Source organism: Nansenia antarctica, assembly GCF_963989245.1.
Source record: "Nansenia antarctica genome assembly, chromosome: 5".
Lineage (NCBI taxonomy): Eukaryota > Metazoa > Chordata > Actinopteri > Argentiniformes > Microstomatidae > Nansenia > Nansenia antarctica.
Window position 1 is genome coordinate 35,871,533 of NC_137690.1, and position 24,955 is coordinate 35,896,487.

Below are 24,955 nucleotides of genomic sequence, written 5' to 3' on the forward strand. Positions count from 1 at the left end.
AGAGGAGTGAGGTTTAGAGAGGAGGTTTACAGAGGAGTGAGGTTTAGAGAGGAGGTTTAGAAAGGAGTGAGGTTTACAGAGGAGTGAGGTTTAGAGAGGAGTGAGGTTTAGAGAGGAGTGAGGTTTATATAGGAGGATTAGAGAGGAGTGAGGTTTAGAGAGGAGGTTAAGAGAATATGTTTAGAGAGGAGTGAGGTTTAGAGAGAAGTGAGGTTTAGAGAGGAGTGAGGTGTAAAGAGGAGTTACGTTTAGAGAGGAGTGAGGTTTAGAGAGGATTGAGGTTTAGAGAGGAGTGAGATTTCGAGAGGAGTGAGGTTTAGAAGGGAGGTTTAGAGAGTATGTTAAGAGAGGAGTGAGGTTTAGAGAGGAGTGAGGTTTTGAGAGGAGTGAGGTTTAGAGATGAGGTTTACAGAGGAGTGAGTTTTAGAGAGGAGTGAGGTTTAGAGAGGAGTGAGGTTTAGAGAGGAGTTAGGTTTAGAGAGGAGTGATGTTTAGAGAGGAGTGGGGTTTAGAGAGGAGTGAGGTTTAGAGAGGAGTGAGGTTTAGGGAGGAGTGAGGTTTAGAGAGGAGGTTTAGAGAGGAGTGAGGTTTAGAGAGGAGTGAGGTTTAGAGAGGAGCGGGGTTTAGAGAGAAGTGAGGTTTAGAGAGGAGGTTTACAGAGGAGTGAGGTTTAGAGAGGAGGTTTAGAAAGGAGTGAGGTTTACAGAGGAGTGAGGTTTAGAGAGGAGTGAGGTTTAGGGAGGAGTGAGGTTTAGAGAGGAGTGAGGTTTATAGAGGAGGATTAGAGAGGAGTGAGGTTTAGAGAGGAGGTTAAGAGAAGAGGTTTAGAGAGAAGTGAGGTTTAGAGAGGAGTGAGGTGTAAAGAGGAGTTACGTTTAGAGAGGAGTGAGGTTTAGAAAGGAGTGAGGTTTAGAGAGGAGTGAGATTTCGAGAGGAGTGAGGTTTCGAAGGGAGGTTTACAGAGGAGTGTGGTTTAGAGAAGAGGTTAAGAGAGATTATGTTTAGAGAGGAGTGAGGTTTAGAGAGGATTGAGGTTTAGAGAGGAGGTTTTGAGAGGAGTGAGGTTTAGAGAGGAGTGAGGTTTAGAGAGGAGTGAGGTTTAGAAAGGAGGTTTAGAGAGGAGGTTTAGAGAGGAGTGAGATTTAGAGAGGAGTGAGGTTTAGAGAGGAGTGAGATTTAGAGAGGAGTGAGGTTTAGAGAGGAGAGAGGTTTAGGGAGGAGTGAGGTTTAGAGAGGAGGTTTAGAGAGGAGTGAGGTTTAGAGAGGAGTGAGGTTTAGAGAGGAGTGAGGTTTAGAGAGGAGAGAGGTTTAGGGAGGAGTGAGGTTTAGAGAGGAGGTTTAGAGAGGAGTGAGGTTTAGAGAGGAGTGAGGTTTAGAGATGAGTGAGGTTTAGAGAGGAGAGAGGTTTAGAGAGGAGTGAGGTTTAGAGAGGAGTGAGGTTTAGAAAAGAGAGAGGTTTAGAGAGGAGAGAGGTTTAGGGAGGAGTGAGGTTTAGAGAGGAGGTTTAGAGAGGAGTGAGGTTTAGAGAGGAGTGAGGTTTAGAGAGGAGGTTTAGAGATGAGTGAGGTTTAGAGAGGAGTGAGGTTTAGAGAGGAGTGAGGTTTAGGGAAGTGTGAGGTTTAGGTTGGAGTGAGGTTTAGAGAGGAGTGAGGTTTAGGGAGGAGTTAGGTTTAGAGAGGAGTGAGGTTTAGGGCTTTGTTTGTTTACATCCGTTAGCACCCCGTCGATCACTTGTGTTTCCTACATATGTGCATCTTAGCTTAGACGCACCTCCGTGGCTGGCTGGAAGGCACAAAGCAACGTGGACGTCGTAGGACTTCATTGTACTGACATATGTAACACGGTCTGGTGAAAGGGGGTAACAAGCCACCAATTTTAATGTTCAGACCTTTCGAAAAATGTGAATACATTTCTGCATTGTTGAAAAACAACGATACACATCGCTAGTCGACTAACACAGCTTGTTTTGTGAGCCTGCTAACAATGTCAAGTAGTGTTATAGTAAAGTCGGTAGCAGTTGGGATTTTGGCTTGATTAGCGAGTTTGTGTTGTGATTCTCAACAACGTTGAAATGTATTTCTGTGTTTAAATAATAAAAGTCTGAACATTTTGATTGATTGCCGACTTGCGACCCAAATGACCCAGACGGTGTCGCATATGACTTCCGGATCCGACAAAAGGACACGCACACATGCACACGCACACATGCACATGCGTGTCGTACCTCACTAAGGTCTGATTTAGAGAGGAGCAGTGATGCCGGTAACGCGATACTAAGTAACGTGTTACTCTAATCTGATTACTTTTCCCAGTAACGAGTATTCTATCGCGATACTATTTCCAAATCAGTAATCGGATTAAAGTTACTTATTCAAGTGACTGTGCGTTACTATTGCGTTACTACCTCATAACTTAGGCTAAATGCAGTATTTCTTTGTAATGTTCGATAGTAAACAAACATTTATTGCTTTTCTCGCGTCTTGGGGAGTGACGTCAGTGATCACGTTTTCAACACGAGGTGCAGCAGAATCGCTCACGTGTATCACCACGCTGATTGCACAGTGTAAACAGAAGCGTATAGCCTACACAATGGAGCGAGAACAGAGATATGCGTTAAATAGCTGGAAATATAGGGATTATTTTGAGTTTGTGTCAGCAAAGGATGACAAGAACATAAATGTTCGTTGTACACTGGTAAAACCACAACATCAAATTTAAAGAAACATTTGGAATCTCAGCACAGCACAGTCAAGCTCGCGGAGAAAGTCCCAGAGACCGCGGCCTCGACTTCTGCGGGAGGTCCCACACCGCTCAAGCAACAAAAGCTGGACTTCAGTAGGCCTACAAAATCACAACCTGTAAGTGTGGGAGAGTTGAATAAATTGGTCGGGCGGTATGTTGTAGAGGAAATGCTGCCCATAAACACAGTTGACTCGCCCTCTTTCCGTGCCATCATTAACAAGATCCCCACTACTACCAATGCCGAGCTACCTCACAGAACATCTTTTTCTTCGTACTTGGAGAAGGAGTATGCAGAGATGGAAAAACATCTGAAGGCTGCGCTGAACGAGGTCGACTATGTGTCAACTACAGCGGACATTTGGACAGCTAACAATAGGAGCTATATGGGAGTAACGCTCCACTGGATTAGTAGATCCACATTAGACCGCAACAAGGCTGCATTGGCGTGTAGGAGAATCCGCGATAGACACACGTATGATGTTATTGGTGCAGAAATCGAAAACATTCACTCTTCATATGGACTAATCAACAAAGTAGTAGCAACAGTGACAGATAATGGATCTAACTTTGTCAAGGCATTTCAAGTCTATCAGCCTGCTGTCACAGAGTCCGATGATGAGACGGTGGAGGAGGCCACGGATGATGTCACTTTTTTAGATGTGTCAGAAATCCTATCAGCTGAGGATGATAGTGATGGCCAGCTGATTCTTCCCCCGCACCAAAGGTGTGCTTCACATACCCTCAACCTTATTTCTACAAGTGATGTGGAGAAGTACATCACTTCCAAACCAGAGAGCAAGGCTGTGTATAGGAGCAGCACAGCAAAATGCACAGCTCTCTGGACGAAAGCAAGCCGATCTACCGTTGCGTCAGAAACGGTGGAGGAGGTTAACAAAAGAAAGCTCCTGGTACCGACATCCACAAGGTGGAATTCCTTTTACGAAGCCATAAAGAGAATCGCAGAAATCCCCATGAATGAGCTGACTACTCTGTGCAACAAGCTGGGAGTGAAGTGCTTCAAAGACCAGGAGTACCAGTACCTGCATGAGTACTGTACCGTCATGAAGCCTCTAACTGTAGCACTGGATATCCTACAAGGTGACTGTCCGTATGGGACTTTACTGCCCACACTTGTCCTGATGCAGAAGACCCTTGCTGTGAAAGACACCCTATCCAAGATGACTGCAGGCCTTCCAGATGCCATAGTGCAGGTATGCTATGTTGTTCCATCTTAAAGATAAATAAATACATTTTCATTGCACTATTCATGAACATGGAGCAGAGTCACACCATACTGCAGTATGTAGGTTGTCAGTTGCACAAACTAATTGCATACATAATTAGTAAATAAAGGTATAAATAATAGACCTTATAGGCTACAACTAGATAATAATAAACATATCAAATTATATCTTTCAGGCTATCCAGACTCGTTTTGCCAGTGTGCTGGACAACAAAGATGCCCTTCTCGCAGCTGCTAGTTGTCCAAAATTCAAACTCCGATGGCTGAGAGATGAAGGTAGGAGGGAGCAAGTAAAGGAGCTTCTCACAGCAGAATGTCGCAAAACTGCTCCTGCAGCACAGAGCCCTGCCAGTGTACCCACCACGACTGCCAACCAAGGCGAGATGGACTTTTTTGCTTTTGAGGCGGAGCCAGAGGAGACCTACTCGGCAGAAAAGGAAGTCATGGACTACTTGAGGTCAGGGCATGAGCTTCAGATTCTGAATCAGTATCCAAACATTAAGAACATTTTCTTGAAGTATAACACTCCAACCCCATCTAGCGCTCCTGTAGAGCGGCTCTTTAGTCTGGGAGGTTTGGTGCTCACGCCTAGAAGGAACAGACTTTCTGACAAGAGGTTTGAGAAGCTTCTGTTATTTTTTTTATTAGGAAAAACCCCTTGAGATGAACCATCTCGTTTTCGAGATTGTTAATGAGATACAACCACTGGTTTACTCGCCCCTTTCCACTGTTTCACTCATAGTGTGTTCATGGCCTCCATAGCGTGTTCATGGCCTCCATAGCGTGTTCATGGCCTCCATAGCGTGTTCATGGCCTCCATAGCGTGTTCATGGCCTCCATAGCGTGTTCATGGCCTCCTTCCAGTCTTGACAGCTGAGTTCACTCTTCATTGAGAAACTCAGACTCACCCAGTTTAGGATTAGGATTATATTAGGATCATATCTGAATGGTCAGGGTAGGTTTTAGGTTTTGTGAAACCACTCCTTGCTAGTTACTGTGTTAAATAAAGATTATATTTATTTTATTGTTTAAAAACAAGTATTTATGTTGGGTGAGGCAAAGAAAGACTCTTTATTTTGTTGTTTTAAGTTATTGTTTAAAGTTTAATTATGTAATTTAAGTTACTGTTAAAATAAAGTGAGTTTTGGCAAAACCAGTTTTCATTTTTATGTTGCGGGGGGGGGGGGGGGGTCGGGTGCCTAGGCAGCTGCCAATAGTAACTAAAAAAGTAACTAGTAATCTAACTTAGTTACTTTTTAAATCAAGTAATCAGTAAAGTAACTAGATTACTTTTTAAAGGAGTAATCAGTAATCAGTAATCAGAATACTTTTTCAAAGTAACTGTGGCAACACTGGAGAGGAGTGAGGTTTAGAGAGGAGTGAGGTTTATAGAGGACTGAGATTAAGAGAGGAGTGAGGTTTAGAAAGGAGGTTTACAGAGGAGTGAGGTTTAGGGAGGAGTGAGGTTTAGAGAGGAGGTTTAGAGAGGAGTGAGGTTTAGAGAGGAGTGAGGTTTAGAGAGGAGTGAGGATTAGAGAGGAGTGAGGTTCAGAGAGGAGGTTTACAGAGGAGTGAGTTTTAGAGAGGAGTGAGTTTTAGAGAGGAGTTAGGTTTAGAGGGGAGTGAGGTTTAGAGAGGAGTGAGGTTTAGAGAGGAGTGAAGTTTAGGGAGGAGTGAGGTTTAGAGAGGAGTGAGGTTTAGAGAGGAGGTTTAGAGAGGAGTGAGGTTTAGGGAGGAGTGAGGTTTAGAGAGGAGTGAGGTTTAGAGAGGAGGTTTAGAGAGGAGTGAGGTTTAGAGAGGAGTGAGGTTTTGAGATGAGGTTTACAGAGGAGTGAGTTTTAGAGAGGAGTGAGGTTTAGAGAGGAGTGAGGTTTAGAGAGGAGTGAGGTTTAGAGAGGAGTGAGGTTTAGAGAGGAGGTTTACAGAGGAGTGAGGTTTAGAGAGGAGTGAGGTTTAGAGAGGAGGTTTACAGAGGAGTGAGGTTTAGAGAGGAGGTTTAGAAAGGAGTGAGGTTTACAGAGGAGTGAGGTTTAGAGAGGAGTGAGGTTTAGAGAGGAGTGAGGTGTAAAGAGGAGTTACGTTTAGAGAGGAGTGAGGTTTAGGGAGGAGTGAGGTTTAGAGAGGAGGTTTAGAGAGGAGTGAGGTTTAGAGAGGAGTGAGGTTTAGAGAGGAGTGAGGATTAGAGAGGAGTGAGGTTCAGAGAGGAGGTTTACAGAGGAGTGAGTTTTAGAGAGGAGTGAGTTTTAGAGAGGAGTTAGGTTTAGAGGGGAGTGAGGTTTAGAGAGGAGTGAGGTTTAGAGAGGAGTGAAGTTTAGGGAGGAGTGAGGTTTAGAGAGGAGTGAGGTTTAGAGAGGAGGTTTAGAGAGGAGTGAGGTTTAGGGAGGAGTGAGGTTTAGAGAGGAGTGAGGTTTAGAGAGGAGGTTTAGAGAGGAGTGAGGTTTAGAGAGGAGTGAGGTTTTGAGATGAGGTTTACAGAGGAGTGAGTTTTAGAGAGGAGTGAGGTTTAGAGAGGAGTGAGGTTTAGAGAGGAGTGAGGTTTAGAGAGGAGTGAGGTTTAGAGAGGAGGTTTACAGAGGAGTGAGGTTTAGAGAGGAGTGAGGTTTAGAGAGGAGGTTTACAGAGGAGTGAGGTTTAGAGAGGAGGTTTAGAAAGGAGTGAGGTTTACAGAGGAGTGAGGTTTAGAGAGGAGTGAGGTTTAGAGAGAAGTGAGGTTTAGAGAGGAGTGAGGTGTAAAGAGGAGTTACGTTTAGAGAGGAGTGAGGTTTAGAGAGGAGTGAGGTTTATAGAGGAGGTTAAGAGAAGAGGTTTAGAGAGGATTGAGGTTTAGAGAGGAGTGAGATTTAGAGAGGAGTGAGGTTTAGAGAGGAGTGAGGTTTAGAGAGGAGTGAGGTTTAGAGAGGAGAGAGGTTTAGAGAGGAGAGAGGTTTAGAGAGGAGTGAGGTTTAGAGAGGAGTGAGGTTTAGAAAAGAGAGAGGTTTAGAGAGGAGAGAGGTTTAGGGAGGAGTGAGGTTTAGAGAGGAGTGAGGTTTAGAGGGGAGTGAGGTTTAGAGAGGAGTGAGGTGTAAAGAGGAGTTACGTTTAGAGAGGAGTGAGGCTTAGAGATGAGGTTTACAGAGGAGTGAGTTTTAGAGAGGAGTGAGGTTTAGAGAGGAGTGAGGTTTAGAGAGGAGTGAGGTTTAGAGGGGATTGAGGTTTAGAGAGGAGCGGGGTTTAGAGAGGAGTGAGGTTTAGAGAGGAGTGAGGTTTAGAGAGGAGGTTTACAGAGGAGTGAGGTTTAGAGAGGAGGTTTAGAAAGGAGTGAGGTTTACAGAGGAGTGAGGTTTAGAGAGGAGTGAGGTTTAGAGAGGAGTGAGGTTTATATAGGAGGATTAGAGAGGAGTGAGGTTTAGAGAGGAGGTTAAGAGAATATGTTTAGAGAGGAGTGAGGTTTAGAGAGAAGTGAGGTTTAGAGAGGAGTGAGGTGTAAAGAGGAGTTACGTTTAGAGAGGAGTGAGGTTTAGAGAGGATTGAGGTTTAGAGAGGAGTGAGATTTCGAGAGGAGTGAGGTTTAGAAGGGAGGTTTAGAGAGTATGTTAAGAGAGGAGTGAGGTTTAGAGAGGAGTGAGGTTTTGAGAGGAGTGAGGTTTAGAGATGAGGTTTACAGAGGAGTGAGTTTTAGAGAGGAGTGAGGTTTAGAGAGGAGTGAGGTTTAGAGAGGAGTTAGGTTTAGAGAGGAGTGATGTTTAGAGAGGAGTGGGGTTTAGAGAGGAGTGAGGTTTAGAGAGGAGTGAGGTTTAGGGAGGAGTGAGGTTTAGAGAGGAGGTTTAGAGAGGAGTGAGGTTTAGAGAGGAGTGAGGTTTAGAGAGGAGCGGGGTTTAGAGAGAAGTGAGGTTTAGAGAGGAGGTTTACAGAGGAGTGAGGTTTAGAGAGGAGGTTTAGAAAGGAGTGAGGTTTACAGAGGAGTGAGGTTTAGAGAGGAGTGAGGTTTAGGGAGGAGTGAGGTTTAGAGAGGAGTGAGGTTTATAGAGGAGGATTAGAGAGGAGTGAGGTTTAGAGAGGAGGTTAAGAGAAGAGGTTTAGAGAGAAGTGAGGTTTAGAGAGGAGTGAGGTGTAAAGAGGAGTTACGTTTAGAGAGGAGTGAGGTTTAGAAAGGAGTGAGGTTTAGAGAGGAGTGAGATTTCGAGAGGAGTGAGGTTTCGAAGGGAGGTTTACAGAGGAGTGTGGTTTAGAGAAGAGGTTAAGAGAGATTATGTTTAGAGAGGAGTGAGGTTTAGAGAGGAGTGAGGTTTAGAGAGGAGGTTTTGAGAGGAGTGAGGTTTAGAGAGGAGTGAGGTTTAGAGAGGAGTGAGGTTTAGAAAGGAGGTTTAGAGAGGAGGTTTAGAGAGGAGTGAGATTTAGAGAGGAGTGAGGTTTAGAGAGGAGTGAGATTTAGAGAGGAGTGAGGTTTAGAGAGGAGAGAGGTTTAGGGAGGAGTGAGGTTTAGAGAGGAGGTTTAGAGAGGAGTGAGGTTTAGAGAGGAGTGAGGTTTAGAGAGGAGTGAGGTTTAGAGAGGAGAGAGGTTTAGGGAGGAGTGAGGTTTAGAGAGGAGGTTTAGAGAGGAGTGAGGTTTAGAGAGGAGTGAGGTTTAGAGATGAGTGAGGTTTAGAGAGGAGAGAGGTTTAGAGAGGAGTGAGGTTTAGAGAGGAGTGAGGTTTAGAAAAGAGAGAGGTTTAGAGAGGAGAGAGGTTTAGGGAGGAGTGAGGTTTAGAGAGGAGGTTTAGAGAGGAGTGAGGTTTAGAGAGGAGTGAGGTTTAGAGAGGAGGTTTAGAGATGAGTGAGGTTTAGAGAGGAGTGAGGTTTAGAGAGGAGTGAGGTTTAGGGAAGTGTGAGGTTTAGGTTGGAGTGAGGTTTAGAGAGGAGTGAGGTTTAGGGAGGAGTTAGGTTTAGAGAGGAGTGAGGTTTAGGGCTTTGTTTGTTTACATCCGTTAGCACCCCGTCGATCACTTGTGTTTCCTACATATGTGCATCTTAGCTTAGACGCACCTCCGTGGCTGGCTGGAAGGCACAAAGCAACGTGGACGTCGTAGGACTTCATTGTACTGACATATGTAACACGGTCTGGTGAAAGGGGGTAACAAGCCACCAATTTTAATGTTCAGACCTTTCGAAAAATGTGAATACATTTCTGCATTGTTGAAAAACAACGATACACATCGCTAGTCGACTAACACAGCTTGTTTTGTGAGCCTGCTAACAATGTCAAGTAGTGTTATAGTAAAGTCGGTAGCAGTTGGGATTTTGGCTTGATTAGCGAGTTTGTGTTGTGATTCTCAACAACGTTGAAATGTATTTCTGTGTTTAAATAATAAAAGTCTGAACATTTTGATTGATTGCCGACTTGCGACCCAAATGACCCAGACGGTGTCGCATATGACTTCCGGATCCGACAAAAGGACACGCACACATGCACATGCGTGTCGTACCTCACTAAGGTCTGATTGTGCAGGTCCCAGACGGCGATGTTCCCGTCGCTGCAGCAGGAGAAGCAGACCTTGGAGTCTGGGCTGATGGCCAGGGCGTAGCAGGCGGGCGCAGAGGAGGTCAGCTCCGCCTTGATCCGCGGCGTGGGCGTGGACAGGTCCCAGATTGACAGGGTGCTGGCCTCGCCCCCGACGATGAGGGTTCGGCCGTCAGGCAGCAGTCGACACGAGCGGATGTAGTTGTCTCTGTTCTGATACACACAGGTAAGAAGGATGTAGTTGTCTCTGCTCTGATACACACAGGAAAGAAGCATGTAGACAAACACACACAATATGTGTCCTTTCTCTAGCAGCCATTGCTCTCGCTTGATTTTTCACTTTCAGTTTTTGGAAGAATTCCAACTGGGCCCCTGTCTCGACCAAAGAACCCCCCCTACCTTCTAACATCGACTCACTCCACCCTTTCATTGGCTACTATATCGGCCACTCACCAGGCAGTCCAATTGCGAGACGGGGCTCTTGTTGCCCGGGTGGCTGATGTCCCAGACCTTCACGCAACCCTTGCCCCCCGTGTAGACGTGGCGGGTGGGGTTGCTGATGGTGACGGCGCACACCACCTCCCCGTGGCCCAGCGTGTTGATTTGGCGGGCGTGCCGCGGGATGCCCGGGCCTATCAGTGCGTCCGGAGGGAAAGGCACTGGCTGCATCTGTCCATCAGCACTGACGTGAAAGGAGTAGGCCCTGAAAGGAAAGGGGAGGATGAGAAGAGAAAGAAGAGGTGGTGGGGAGGGTGTGTGGTGGGGAGGGTGTGGGGGGGGGGAGGGACAGAGGAAGTTGGATTGAGAATGGGAGAAGAAAATGTGAAGAGAAGGAGGGGAGAGGGGGAGGGGAGGCGGAGGTGGGAGGATGAAGATATGAAAGGGAAGATGTAGAGGTCGTGTTAGAGAAAGAGCGCAAGGAGGGAAGGAGGGAAGTGGAGGAGAGAGGTGGATGAGGGATGAACAGAGAGATACGGGAGTCGAGAAGGATGGAGAGATAGGGAGAGTGGGGGAGGAAGAAGACAACGAAAAAGAAAGCAGAAAAGGGTGGTTGAGTATCTGTGACAGCCAATTATTACATGTGCACGGTCACACATCTATTTATGTATTTCTTCCTTACAGGGATAGATCTCTCACAAATCTAATTATCAAGCACATACCATCACTCCAGTCAAAACAAAACAATAATTGATATCAGTTATTACATTCTGTAATATAATGGGGGCAGATGTGGGTTTATTTCTGGACCCGTCCGCTTCCATTACATTGACAGTCTTGGCTGCTGCAATTGCTAAATAACTTGGATGGTAAATGGACTGACTTATATAGCGCCTTATTCCAAAGCGCTTTACAACAGCCTCTCATTCACCCATTCACACACACATTCACACACCAATGGCGGCAAGCTACCATGCAAGGCGCCGGCCCGCTCATTGGGAGCAATTTGGGGTTCAGTATCTTGCCCAAGGACACATTGGCATGTGGCCAGTCGATCTGCCGATCTGCCAACCTTGCGATCATTAGACGCCGACTCTACCTCCTGTGCCACAGCCGCCCCAATATGGATACCGACAAAAGAAGTGTCTTGTGTGGTGGAATAGAACGGCTGGAATTAAGGCATGTGTTTAATTCCCAGAAATGTAGTTTCCCTTTAACTCCTAAGTGTGGGAAGGGGAGAACACGTACGGTTTTCCACCAGGAATGCCAGACAGGTTGGGAGGAAGACCAGGGACACGCATGTGGTGGTGTGGGTCAAAACCCATCTAGAGAGAGAGGTTAAAGGTTAGAGAGCGAGGCAGGGGAGATAAGGAGAGAGAGGGTGATACAGTGCCCTCCACAAGTGTTGGAAAGAGGAAGCATTTTTTCTTATTTTAGCTCTACACTCCAACAGTTTGGATTTGAGATTAAACAATTACTATGAGCTTTAAGTCAAGATTTTCAACTTTAATTCAATGTTTTCCTTTTTGCAGATTGGTTTCACCATTTAGAAATGACAACCTTGTTATACATGGTCCCCTTATTTCAGGGAACCAGCAGTATTGGGACAGTTGGCTTGACAGGTGTTTCTGGTTGTTCAGGTGTGTTTTGTGACATTTGTGCAGTCATAAGAAAGCTGTCAATGTTTAGCACTTATTCTAGCCACTACGTTTTCTTTTGGCGTTTGCTATTGGTGTCTGTCAACATGAAGACCAGGGGCCTCATTTATAGAAAGTACTTTGGATCAAATTTGATCTTACCCATGTCGTACGTAGAAAACCATGTCAACGTAGTAATTTATACAATTTCAACTTGAGTCAATTTGGCCGTGGAAACGATCGTAGCTCTACGTCGGGTATTGACCTTGCGTACGCACATTACCTACTGGTTATGCAGAGTTATTACAGGCATGTGAGCCGCACTTGAACAACACAGGCGAGAAAATGAGTTAAATTCAAGATTTAAAGGGAACTGATGATTGTATTTCAGTCTACAAGGCTATGTAGGGTGTAATCCTTCTAAATTGAGGCGTGATAAAGGCGAGATTCATTGTGATTCCCCAGGATTCCTTCCGCATCATAAACCCTAAGGTTATAAGGACCATATGGGTCCATATCACCATTTTGACATACACAATGCATCTGGATGGGCATACAGAAAATCCTTCAAAAAACACCATTGCCCGCAGCACAGAGCACATAATATATTATGTCTAATTGAGTCAACTGGTATTATGCTTATCACCAAGTTCTCCCATACTGTGCTTATGGACTAGTATAGTATGTTTATATCAATGGTAATCAAGTGCTTTAGTTGGCGAGCGCACTTGGTGATGGTAAACACTCAAAATACGAGTTGAGACAGGCGTGCGAGACCACACACCACACATCTGCCATATCATACCTCCGTCCCACATGTATTTATCATCACATTTTTCAATATAAAACGGAGGTTTGATATGACATATGGCAGTCCCACAAGTCCGTCCCGCTCCAGTTCTGCATCAAATTGAATGCATGCAATGATTCAAGTAGATCTATAGACTCGTTTTTAAAGACGGGAAGCTCACTGAGTGGTCACTGGTGTCCGCACCCCGCTATGACAGGGCATAAATACAAAGCTCATTCACCTGCGTTCAATTTCAAGTATATTTGATATTTATAGAACGACAGACGTACGCAATTTTAAACAAGCACAGCCCGTTTTATAAATAATGCTTACGTCCGTTTAGAAAAATGTGCTTACGTGCAAGTTAAAGATGACGTTCAAGTACTTTTTTATAAATGAGGCCCCTAAGGTAGAGCTACGATCATTTCCACTGTCAAATTGACTCACATTGACATGTTATAAATCACTACTTTGACATGGTTTTCTACGTACTCCATGGGATAAGATCATATTTGATCCAAAGTACTTTCTATAAATGAGGCCCCAGAATTGCCTCAAGTTAAGGAAGCCATTATTGAACTGAGAAATCAGATAGAAACGATCATAAACATATCAAAAGGTTTACTGTCCCTCAGATCAGAAACACTCTCCAGGAGGTAGGCGTGAATGTGTCAGAGACCACCATCCACAGAAGACCATCTCTCCAGTCCTGGCATCTCGATCCACACTACATCACAGAACTCTTGGACTATGCGTCCAGCGTGAGATCCCTCAGATCCGACGAAAAGAGGCTCTTGATGGTCCCCCGATCAAAGCTGGTAACAAGGGGAGATCAGGCATTTGCAGTGGCAGCTCCACGGCTATGGAACGACCTCCCACTGAACATCAAGACTGCCCCCCCGATCTAGAGACTGTCAAGACTCTGCTTAAAACTCACTTCTGTCGTGAACTAGGCTACTGAGATGTTCCTGATGTGTTATGTATGAATGTCTGTCTTTAAATGTGTGTGGTTATGAATGTCAAAGATTTTGTTTGTTTATTTTGTTGTCCTTACCTGTCTGTGTTACCATTATTCCATCATGTTTTCTCTCTGTTTTAGAGCCCGTGCCCAGGGCGCCGGTGTAGTTTGGTGTGTGTTTAAATAAACTGAGTATGACTAAGACCTCCACCAGCAGGACAACAGAGGTTACACTGCCAGGTGTGAACGACTAGTTAGTAACAGAAACCGTATTACGCCATATTACAGTTTGCTAAAAAGTACCTACCTTTTTCTCGGCCAAAATGTCTTACTTTAAGAGCCCTGAAATAGGGGGAGTATGTGTAAAACATTGTATACGGTAATTTGTAAATGATGAAACCAACGTAATTTGACCCCTTCGTAATTGTTTGATTTAAAATCCAAAATGTGTGAGTATAAAAGGCTTCCTCTATCCAATGCTTATGGAGGGGATCTGTCCCACAACAATGTGAGCCATGTGTGAGTTGTGTGCATTTCATGTGTAGGTGTGTATGTCAATATACAAGTGTCTGTGTGTGTGTGTGTGTGTGTGTGTGTGTGTGTGTGTGTGTGTGTATGTCCATGTGTGCATGCATGTGTGTGTATGTGTGTTTCTGTATATGTGTGTGTGTGGGTGTCTGTATAAGTGTGTGTGAGTGTGTGTGTGTGTGTGTGTGTGTGTGTGTGACTGTATAAGTGTGCGTGTGTGTGTGTGTGTATGTGTGTGTCAGTATAAGTGTGTGTGTGTGTGTGTGTGTGCATGTGTGTGTCTGTATAAGTGTGCATGTGTGTGTCAGTATAAGTGTGCATGTGTGTGTGTGTGTGTGTGTGCATGTGTGTGTCTGTATAAGTGTGCATGTGTGTGTGTGTGTGTGTGTGTGTGTGTGTGTGTGTGTGTGTGAGTGTGTGTGTGTGTGTGTGTGTGTATGTGTGTAAAGGTACCACTTGGGTGCGTCCGTAGGCGGCCACAGCAGCGGCAGCAGCAGCGGTCATCTGAGGGGAGATGTTGTGGAGGGCATAGGCCGCACCCACCCCGCCCAGCTCCCCGTTCATCCCGGGGTGGGGCACCATGCCGAACGGCCCCGGGTACGGACAGGGCACAGCCAGGGGCGCACGCAGGCCAGGGACTGGGAGTATACAACACCATCATGTAGCCACCAATGAAATGCAAATGAAAACAGTTCTAGCCCGGGTTGTATAAGAACGCACGCCACACTGTACTTGTATGTTGTAGAAAAATTAAAAGGTTTATTGTCCATAATCAAAAGTAATCCAATGAATCCAACAAAATGAAAAGTAATAAAGCAGACGGTAAGGTATGGGATTAAAGAACAGCGTGAACGTATTCAGAATAATGTTTTCTGGGGGGTTTCCCCTTGGCCCAGGACCAGGTGCTACTAACTGTCTACCTAAACACACCTGGGCCTATCCTATCACCTCACCACGTCTACCTAAACACACCTGGGCCCATCCTATCACCTCACCACGTCTACCTAAACACACCTGGGCCTATCCTATCACCTCACCACGTCTACCTAAACACACCTGGGCCTATCCTATCACCTCACCATGTCTACCTAAACACACCTGGGCCCATCCTATCACCTCACCACGTCTACCTAAACACACCTGGGCCAATCCTATCACCTCACCCTCTACCTAAACACTCCTGGGCCTATCCTATCACCTCACCACGTCTACCTAAACACACCTGGGCCTATCCTATCACCTCACCCTCTACCTAAACACACCTGGGCCTATCCTATCACCTCACCCTCTACCTAAACACACCTGTGCCTATCCTATCACCTCACCACGTCTACCTAAACACACCTGGGCCCATCCTATCACCTCACCACGTCTACCTAAACACACCTGGGCCTATCCTATCACCTCACCACGTCTACCTAAACACACCTGGGCCCATCCTATCACCTCACCCTCTACCTAAACACACCTGGGCCTATCCTATCACCTCACCCTCTACCTAAACACACCTGGGCCCATCCTATCACCTCACCCTCTACCTAAACACACCTGGGCCTATCCTATCACCTCACCCTCTACCTAAACACACCTGGGCCTATCCTATCACCTCACCCTCTACCTAAACACACCTGTGCCTATCCTATCACCTCACCACGTCTACCTAAACACACCTGGGCCCATCCTATCACCTCACCACGTCTACCTAAACACACCTGGGCCTATCCTATCACCTCACCACGTCTACCTAAACACACCTGGGCCCATCCTATCACCTCACCCTCTACCTAAACACACCTGGGCCTATCCTATCACCTCACCCTCTACCTAAACACACCTGGGCCCATCCTATCACCTCACCCTCTACCTAAACACACCTGGGCCTATCCTATCACCTCACCACGTCTACCTAAACACACCTGGGCCTATCCTAACACCTCACCCTCTACCTAGACACACCTGGGCCTATCGTATCACCTCACCCTCTACCTAGACACACCTGGGCCCATCCTATCACCTCACCACGTCTACCTAAACACACCTGGGCCTATCCTATCACCTCACCACGTCACAATCAATTACCAATAATAATAATAATAATAATAATAATAATAATTCTATAACCAAAAACATAAAAACAAAACAATATTCATAACATCGATAATCAAAAATCAAAATCAAATAAAAATGAATCATGAAATATAAATATAACTCAAAACATTATGCACAAATCATCCAAAATAAAAGCCCAAAGTAAAAATAGCCATAACAAATCATGTTTCAGAGAAAGATAAAAGTCAATTTAAGTAAGTTGAAATATCTTAAATCAAGGCGATATGCTTGTGTTTTTGTCTGACTGTATTTGTTTTAAGATATTGCGTACTTGTATTGAGCAAATCTTGGCGAGTGAAATGTTCCTGTTCTGTCTCTGATCATTTAGTTTAATTTAACTCATATTTCCCCCTTTTTATTGCTTTTTTTTCTTGTTTTTGAGAGCTGACTTTTTGCAGTGCAGTGTGTAGGTGCTGCTGTAAAACTATTAAATGAGATGTGTGTGTGTGTGTGTGTGTTTGTGTGTGTGTGTGTGTGCGTGTGTGTGTGCGTGTGTGTGTGTGCGTGCATGTGTGAGTGTGTGCGTGCCTGCGTGTGTGTGTGTGTGTGCGTGTGCATGTGTGTGTGTGAGTGTGTGGGTGGGTGAAAGATATTGTGTATCTTTTTTAATTGAAGGAACCAGGTTTATTTTAAGAACCGGCCCGTCACTTTTTCGCTCCTAAAGGAACAAGAAGCCTGGCTCAGAAGTAACTAGAATATGACTCAACATGGAGTTAATGAACGTGAGGAGACTAGGTTGTCTAGACCAAAGACCCCTCCTCATTAATATTGTGCTTGGCGTAATGCTGTTCGTGCGTGGATCATGTGTAAGTTGCTTAATGGTGTGGGTTGTGTGAGTGTGTACATGTGTGTCTCACCCAGAGACTCCATTCCTGGAGGTTTGCCCGGAATCGGCCTCAGGCCTGGGGTTGAGGTACTGCTAGGAGTAGGGGCGTCTGAGCGGGGGGTGGGGGTACTCGACTTGGATACAGGGGTGCTGGACTTCTCGTTCTAGAGGACAAAGGGTGAACATGTCCAACACTCAACATTCACACTGAGTTGGCTATTTTATCTATTTTGAAATGTTAGCACAACAATCTGTACTGTTTTACAGGCAAGACACAGTAGCTAGCTGGCAACCGTTGTGACAGTACACTACTGTGGGCGCCTGTATAAATGGATAGGTGTAGTAGGGGCACCTGTATAAATGAATAGGTGTAGGGGTACCTGTATAAATGGATAGGTGTAGGGGCCTGTATAAATGGATAGGTGAAAGGGCACAATTTCACGTTAGCTCACTTGTCCCATAAAAGGTCCCAATTTGACAGTACAGCACTTTTTCCACAGTTGTTGTGTTGTAGTCTCAATTTAACATTGATTTAAAAAATAAAAAAAAAGCCATCAATCCACACACAATACCCCATAATGACAAAGCAAAAAAACACATTTTTGAATTCTTTGCAAATGTATCGCTATGACACTCTTAAAATTAGCTCAAATGCAAAAACTTCTTCAACAAGTTGAATTGAGTCCATCTGAATGCAAGGATAATAGTTCACGTGATTTCCGAATTAATATCTTTTGTTTCTACAGTATCTGGTTTGCATAGGAATCAATTAGACACAAAGCCACTGTATTTCTAAAAAAATCCTATCGTAAAATCTATGTTTCCCTCTTATGTTATTCTTTTGTTAATAAATAATTTGTTAGTTTACTTTGTTGTGTGCATCTCCCTTTTTTGTCATTACCATGCGGTCCGGTTTGTGACAGTTCCAATTCATCCCAAAGGTGTTGGATGGGGTTGAGGTCAGAGCTCTGTGTGTGCAGGGCAGTCAAGTTCTTCCACACCAAACTCGGCAAACCAGGTCATTATGTACCTCGCTTTGTGCACAGGGCATTGTCATGCTGAAACTGGAAAGGGCCTTCCACAAACGTTTGCCGCGAAGTTGGAAGCATACAATTCTCTAGAATCGCATTGTGTTCTGTAGCATTAAGATTTCCCTTCACTAGAAGTTAGCAGCCTAGCCCAAACCATGAAAAACAGCCCCAGACCATTATTCCTCCTCCACCAAACATTAAAGTTGGCACTCTGCATTCAGGAAGGTAGTGTTCTCCTGGCATCCTCCAAACCCAGATTCCTCCATCAGACTGCCAGGTAGAGAAGCATGATTCCTCCCTCCAGAGAGAGTCCAGTGGCGGTGTGCTTTACTCCACTCTGGCCGACGCTTGGTGTAGCGCATGGTGATGCTAGGCTTGTGTGCGGCTGCTCGGCCATGGAAACTGATGAAGCTCCCAGCGAACAGTTATTGTGCTGTCGTTGCTTCCAGAGGCAGTTTGGAAGTCGGTAGTGAGTGTTTGCAACTGAGGACAGACGATTGTTTCAGCACTCACCGGCTCCGTTCCTATGAGGTTGTGTTGCCCATCGAGTCATGGCTGAGATGTTGTTGCTCCTAGACGTTTCCACAGTAACAGCACTTACAGTTGACCGGGGAAGTTCTAGTAGTGCAGAAATTTGACGAACTGACTTGTTGGAAAGGTGGCACGTTGAAAAGCTCTTCACTGTGACCCATTCTACTGCCAATGTTTGTCTATGGAGATTGCATGGCTGTATGGTTGCTTTTATGCACCTGTTAGCAATGGGTGTGGCTGAAATAGTCTAACCCAGGGGTCTTCAACCTTTTTCAAGGTTTCCTATTTTTCAAGGCTTCCTATTTTTCAACAATGAAACTTTTAGCTTCAGGAAGCAAGGTATGCCTACCTCCTGGGTGGAGGTTGTCAGGCAGAGCATCATGTCATCCTCAGGCTGCAGTCTGGAACTGTTGGCTCTTCAGGTAGGTGAGGGAGAATCCTCTTTCACAAAGATAAGTTGTTGCAAAAGGCAAGAGGCTCACCATGGCCTTTGCTGTCAGTTGGGGGAAGTATTTCTGGCAATGGATCCAGAACTGGGTGAGAGGCTGTGACTCGTACACATTCTTGTGTGTACTGTCTGTGGTTAGGTCGATCCGCTGATCTTCCTCAGCGGCTGTCAGGTTTGAGCCGTCGGATGCATTGTCTTTGAATGATAACCGTATCCATGTCTTGTGCTTTCTCCAAGACTCAGTCTCAGAAAAGTACTTCTCAAATTTACTTTCGAGTGCCTCCAAGTGATCAACAATTGCGCATTTCACATCAGGCGAGAGCGCATTGAAATGCGCAGCCAGCTCCGCGCGGTTTTGGCCAACCAGAATCTCGAGGATAGCTGTGTGTAATTCAAAGACGCGCGCCAATACTGATCCACGGGAAAGCCATCTGACCTCGGAATGGTAAAGGAGCGCGTTGTGTTCCTCTCCTATAGCGGCGCATAGAGAAGCAAAGAGGCGGGTTTGTTATTATCAAACTAGTAACTAAATTGGTAACGTTATGCTAGTTATTAATTAACGTTAATTTCGCAATGAAGACCGAACTGCAGCGTTTTAGCCAACACCTAGCTTGCTAGACAGGTGGTTTTTTTCTCCAGCTGACGTTATGTTAGACTCTAGAATCATGGGCATCATTTATTTTGTAAATTGTTTTTGTCAAAAGTAGCTTATTATTGCCTATTAATGCTTGTACCTTACTCAATATCATTTTTGTTATATTTTTTAATTCTCACTGATTATTTTGGTGAAAGTTGTCAATTATTATGACAGAAATTGGCGGACCCCCTGCAGTACCTCTGCGGACCCCCTAGGGGTCGCGGACCCCCGGTTGAAGACCACTGGTCTAACCCAGTAATTAGAAAGGGTGTCCACATACTATTGGCTATGTAGTGTAGCCTTGAATACCTCATGCTGCTACCTCACTAGCCAAGGCCACCTATACACTGCTAGTGACTGCGGTTTGGGCTTAAGTACGTTTTGAGCTGGAATGAAAATAAAGCCCGAAATGTTTTCCACATTCCTGGGATGAAATGTTGTTGATGATCGAGACAGATGACAAATTACCAATTAGAGTGTTTATTAAAAGAGAAAAGCCCCCCTATCCATGCATCAAGCATGCTCAAATGCAACAATGTCATTAAGGCCTATCCAGGTGTATGAATCAGTGGGACTCACCATGTTGAGCTCTTTGGACTTGGAGGAGGGCGTGCTACTGGACGAGGCTATTGAGGCCGGGCTGAGGGGCGGGTCCTTCTTTAGCAGGCGACTCTTGTCCAATCCGTTCTCACAAGGGGAGTGGGCGGGACTTCCTCTGGGAGAGACTGGGTCCTGTGATGAAACTGATGATGAGAGAGAGAGGGATGCCCCCTATCCTGTTCCTCCTATGCACTTGTAGAGATCTGATTGCAGAGGCAATAAGGTTGAAATTCCACCTAGCCAACCAGAGGGCAAGATGGCGCTATTACTATATTGCTTAGACCTATCAAATCCTCTCAGATCTCCACATGTACATAGAGAAATAAAGAGACAGAAAAGCAGGCCGGGATGATATTCCATCAACGTCGCGAAAGGAAAATCTTGACTTAAAGCTTCTAACCTCATTGGAGACGTCCACCACCAAGTTATCATCACTCTTCTCTCCATCGCTGTCCTAAGATGGATACAAAACATCAGTCAGTCTTCTGGAACACAGCTCACCTAAAAACACACCTCTCCATATTATGAACACACCTCTCATATATAAACACACCTCTCCAAACACACCTCATCATATATAAACACACCTCTCCATATATAAACACACCTCTCCATATATAAATACACACCTCAGATTCACCCTAGATTTACCCTCATAATAGTACATTGAAACTGACCTTGCAATAATGAATGGCCTACCTATTTTAACCATCACAGCTATCAGCGACCTTTACAGAAAGACAATAACAGTTATTTGCGATGGTATGTGAATAAAAGTGCATGTTGAGCACACCCAGCCTCTGAAGAAGACACATCCTACATCACACCCTGAAGAAGACACACCCTACATCACACCCTGAAGAAGACACACCCTACATCACACCCTGAAGAAGACACACCCTGAAGAAGACACACCCTACATCACACCCTGAAGAAGACACACCCTACATCACACCCAGCCTCTGAAGAAGACACACCCTACATCACACCCTGAAGAAGATACACCCTACATCACACCCTGAAGAAGACACACCCTACATCACACCCTGAAGAAGACACACCCTACATCACACCCTGAAGAAGACACACCCTACATCACACCCTGAAGAAGACACACCCTGAAGAAGACACACCCTACATCACACCCAGCCTCTGAAGAAGACACACCCTACATCACACCCTGAAGAAGATACACCCTACATCACACCCTGAAGAAGACACACCCTACATCACACCCTGAAGAAGACACACCCTACATCACACCCTGAAGAAGACACACCCTACATCACACCCTGAAGAAGACACACCCTGAAGAAGACACACCCTACATCACACCCAGCCTCTGAAGAAGACACACCCTACATCACACCCTGAAGAAGACACACCCTACATCACACCCTGAAGAAGACACGCCCTACATCACACCCTGAAGAAGACACACCCTACATCACACCCTGAAGAAGACACACCCTACATCACACCCTGAAGAAGACACGCCCTACATCACACCCTGTAGAAGACACACCCTACATCATGGATAGGATTCTTTTTCAGTCAGCTAATGTGAGATCTAATCAGTGTGTGTAATTCACAACGGCTGGAAAGAGATCTGACCCGAAGGCAGTGTTGGAGTGACTACAGAATGTTGACGGTGATTCGGACTGATGGAATGTCTGATGAAACGCCTGCTACCATCACTGATTGTAAGGTTTGGGGGGTCGCTCTTATTGTGGAGCGACCCTTTGGCGTCCTCTGGTGTTTATGTATGTATTTTTGTCTGTCCTCATTACTGATTGTTACCTGGTGTGTCTTGTTTGGCTGTGGCTATTTATATCCCTCTGTTTCCCCTCTCGTTGTCGGTTGTTCACTATACGTTGCGTTGTGTGTGTGTGCGTGTCATCATAGCCTTATCGTTCCTCGTCTGCCTAGGAAATAAGTACCGAATGACTATTGTAAGTAGCTTGCCTTGCCATATTCTATTAACGGCGTTTTGGGAGGCAAAAGCCATCTCCTCTTTTGTTTTTGTTGTTTTTGCTTTCTATTATTATTTAAGCATTCATCTGAGACTTGCTTTCTCCTCTTTTGTTTCATCGCTTACTGTGCGGTTTATTATTCATGTTTGCTCAAATAAAGAGTACCTTTATTTTGAATCATACTCCTGCATCGATCTACTCTGTTCTGCTCTGCACCAGGGTCCAAATACATTAGCTACCCGTAACAGAACAACCGACCACTATGGACCCAGCAGAGGCAGATCAGATCCGCACGGTGCTGAATACCCAAGGGGCTAAGGTAGCCCAGCAGGAGCGGAACCAGCTGGCGATGTTAGCTGAGATCCAGAAGCTGACCATCGCCGTGAATAGCCTGGTGGCCGCTCAGATCAACCCCAACCTTCCAGCGGCAGCAGCAGCAGCAGCCGTGCCTCCTCCACCTCCAGTGACCACTCGGGAACCCTGACTACCTCCTCCCGAACGCTATGATGGACGTCCAGAGGGCTGCAGAGAGTTCCTGACTCAGTGTTCATTGATCTTCAGCTTGCAGCCCCTGACCTTCCCCACCGAGCAGTCCCGAGTGGCCTACATCATCACCCTGTTGACGGGACGTGCCCTGTCCTGGGCCACGGCCGAGTGGGAGAGTCAGTCGCCGGCGTGCTCTGACGCTACAGCATTCACCCGGGAGTTACGCAAAATATTCGACACCTCCCGGGTGATATCGGGGCACGAAGCCGGACGGCGGCTCATGGCGTGTCGACAGGGGGATTGCTCGGTGGCGGATTATTCCATCGAGTTCCGTACTCTAGCTAAGGAGGCGGGTTGGGAGGAGAATGCCCTGGTCGTACTCTATGCCCAGGGGCTCTCAGAGGCAATGAAGGACCAACTTGCCCTCCGGGAGCTCCCAGAGCGGCTAGACGGCATAGTGGAGCTCTCGGTGCGTGTGGACAATTGGCGTCGAGAGCGGTCACGTGAGAGAGGCTCGTCGAGGGGCGCTCCGTCCCAACCTCCTCCTGTTAGGGAGGCTCGGTGGTTCCCGGAGGAGACCACGGAGGAGGAGGAGGCCATGCAGCTGGGCGCAACACACCTCTCCAGCACAGAGAGGCGGTGTCGGCTAGACGAGCAGCGCTGCTTCCGTTGCGGTCGCAAGGGCCATCGCTACAGCGCCTGTCCAGGGACCTCGGGAAACGGGGCAGCCCGCTAGGTTCCTCTCTTGGCTTGGTAATCTCCTCACATGGGTTCTCCTACCACATCTACACAGACAACAGTCAACTCTTCTTGTCTTTCCCCCCCTCTGACTCACAAGCGGCAACACGTGTTTCTGTGTGCCTTACTCTCCATGGATGTCAGCCCACCACCTCAAGCTCAACCTTAACAAGACTGAGCTACTCTTCGGGCTCCCCACCTCCACCATCAGACCTCTGCAGCTCATCCAGAATGCTGCTGCCCCTCTGGTGATCAACCTCCCCAAATGTTCTTATGTTACCCCCCTCCTTCGCACCCTTCACTGGCTCCAGCAGCTCGTATCAGATTCAGAACCCTGGTGCCAGGCAGCAAAGGGAACAGTCACTGCCTACCTGCAAGCACGGTCACGTCTCTTCACTATACTGGCTCCCCGCTGGTGGAACGAGCTTCCCACTGCTGTCAGAACTGCAGAATCACTCCCCATCCTCCGCCATAGACTGAAGACCGACCTACACCTTAAGGCCGAATCCCGATTCCCTTATGGCTCGTTTTCGAGTGCCACTCGCTTTTGAGACAAGGCCTCTGAACAGAGCCACAAGCCATAGTGGTTGTAATCTTCCCCTATTAAATGGGACAACCCTTCAAGACCCTGATACGTCATCAGTAGTATGATAGAAAAGCATTGACGCTCGAGATTCATTCACAACTTAAGTTTTACGCTATCAATCGATCAAAAGTCATCAAATAAAAAAGAACAATGCTTCATTATCAGACCATGACAGAATAACGGAGCTCTAACCTGTATGAAACCTGTGCTCCTATCCTGCCAGTCTGCACTGATATAGGACAACAGTGCAACAACTTCGCGGCTGAACTTTAGTTAGATTTACGGCATCATATGCCATCAAAGGGAAACATGCATGACTTACAGGGAGTGCAGATTTATTTGTATGGCGTTCTGAAATCCGATGTGACAGGAACGCTGGAAACAGCCGCTGTCCACCGCATTAGTCAACTACATGCTCCTTGATGAGTCTCCCGCTCACTGCTCTCCATCAAAAACGGCACATCCATCAATAATATTACATAATAACAACTGCTCGGATTAGATTGCGGGTCGTTTTGGTTTAATAAGTCCTGCTATACAACTATAGCGTCATATAGGCTACAAGGTCTATATGGGGGGGAAATGTGATGGAACTAGATCAAAATGCACGCCTATCATGCACATAACAGCCTAACATTAGATAGATAACTTTACATTAAATATGTCTACCATCATCCGCTGTCAAACGCGACAGGTAATAATTTATTTCTAAATAAACATGATTGTACATCTCTGAAATGTGAATCGCTCTCCGATGTATTTCTATGGGGAAGGCTGTGCTTGACGCTTCCATGAGACTGACGCCAGGGCAGAGGAACAGGGTGACTGTCACCCTGTGACAAACGCGCAGATATGAGTGCTGCGGTGTCCTGCTTTGGTAGTCTAATGGAAGTGATCAGGTACCAGTCCTCTACTGCTAAACCCGAGCGCGCTGGACTGTGGAACTTTCTATGTTAAGCATAGGCACAGCATCTCGGCATAACAGCGATTTTTTTGTTATGCTTGTTGTAAAGAAAAGGTCTATAACGCATTGAAATGACATTAGTAGGTGTCATATGCCATCAGACATGGAAATATGTCATAATGCGCGACTGTCATGCACAAATCAGCCTGTAACGTTAGACACAGCACCTCGGCATAAAAGCTGTTTTTTTAAACTAAGATAATAAGATGGTTAT

At 46.0% G+C, this 24,955-nt stretch overlaps 1 protein-coding gene across 12 annotated transcripts in view; it reads right to left on the reverse strand.

Moving 5' to 3' along the window:
• Window positions 1-24,955, reverse strand: part of LOC308157521 (transducin-like enhancer protein 4) — a gene marked incomplete at both ends in the record, with an annotated part of 91,864 nt that overhangs the window by 11,880 nt on the left and 55,029 nt on the right. For 8 of the 12 annotated variants that reach the window (XM_080531089.1, XM_080531091.1, XM_080531090.1 and 5 more), the window contains 7 exons: window positions 9,427-9,674; window positions 9,915-10,164; window positions 11,148-11,224; window positions 14,266-14,450; window positions 16,779-16,911; window positions 19,974-20,126; window positions 20,395-20,448. In XM_080531089.1, coding sequence (XP_080387215.1) covers window positions 9,427-9,674; window positions 9,915-10,164; window positions 11,148-11,224; window positions 14,266-14,450; window positions 16,779-16,911; window positions 19,974-20,126; window positions 20,395-20,448 — 1,100 coding nt within the window. Of the gene's footprint in view, window positions 1-9,426; window positions 9,675-9,914; window positions 10,165-11,147; window positions 11,225-14,265; window positions 14,451-16,778; window positions 16,912-19,928; window positions 20,127-20,394; window positions 20,449-24,955 lie in introns of all 12 variants that reach the window. The other 4 variants (XM_080531085.1, XM_080531094.1, XM_080531083.1 and 1 more) reach the window with 3 other exon arrangements.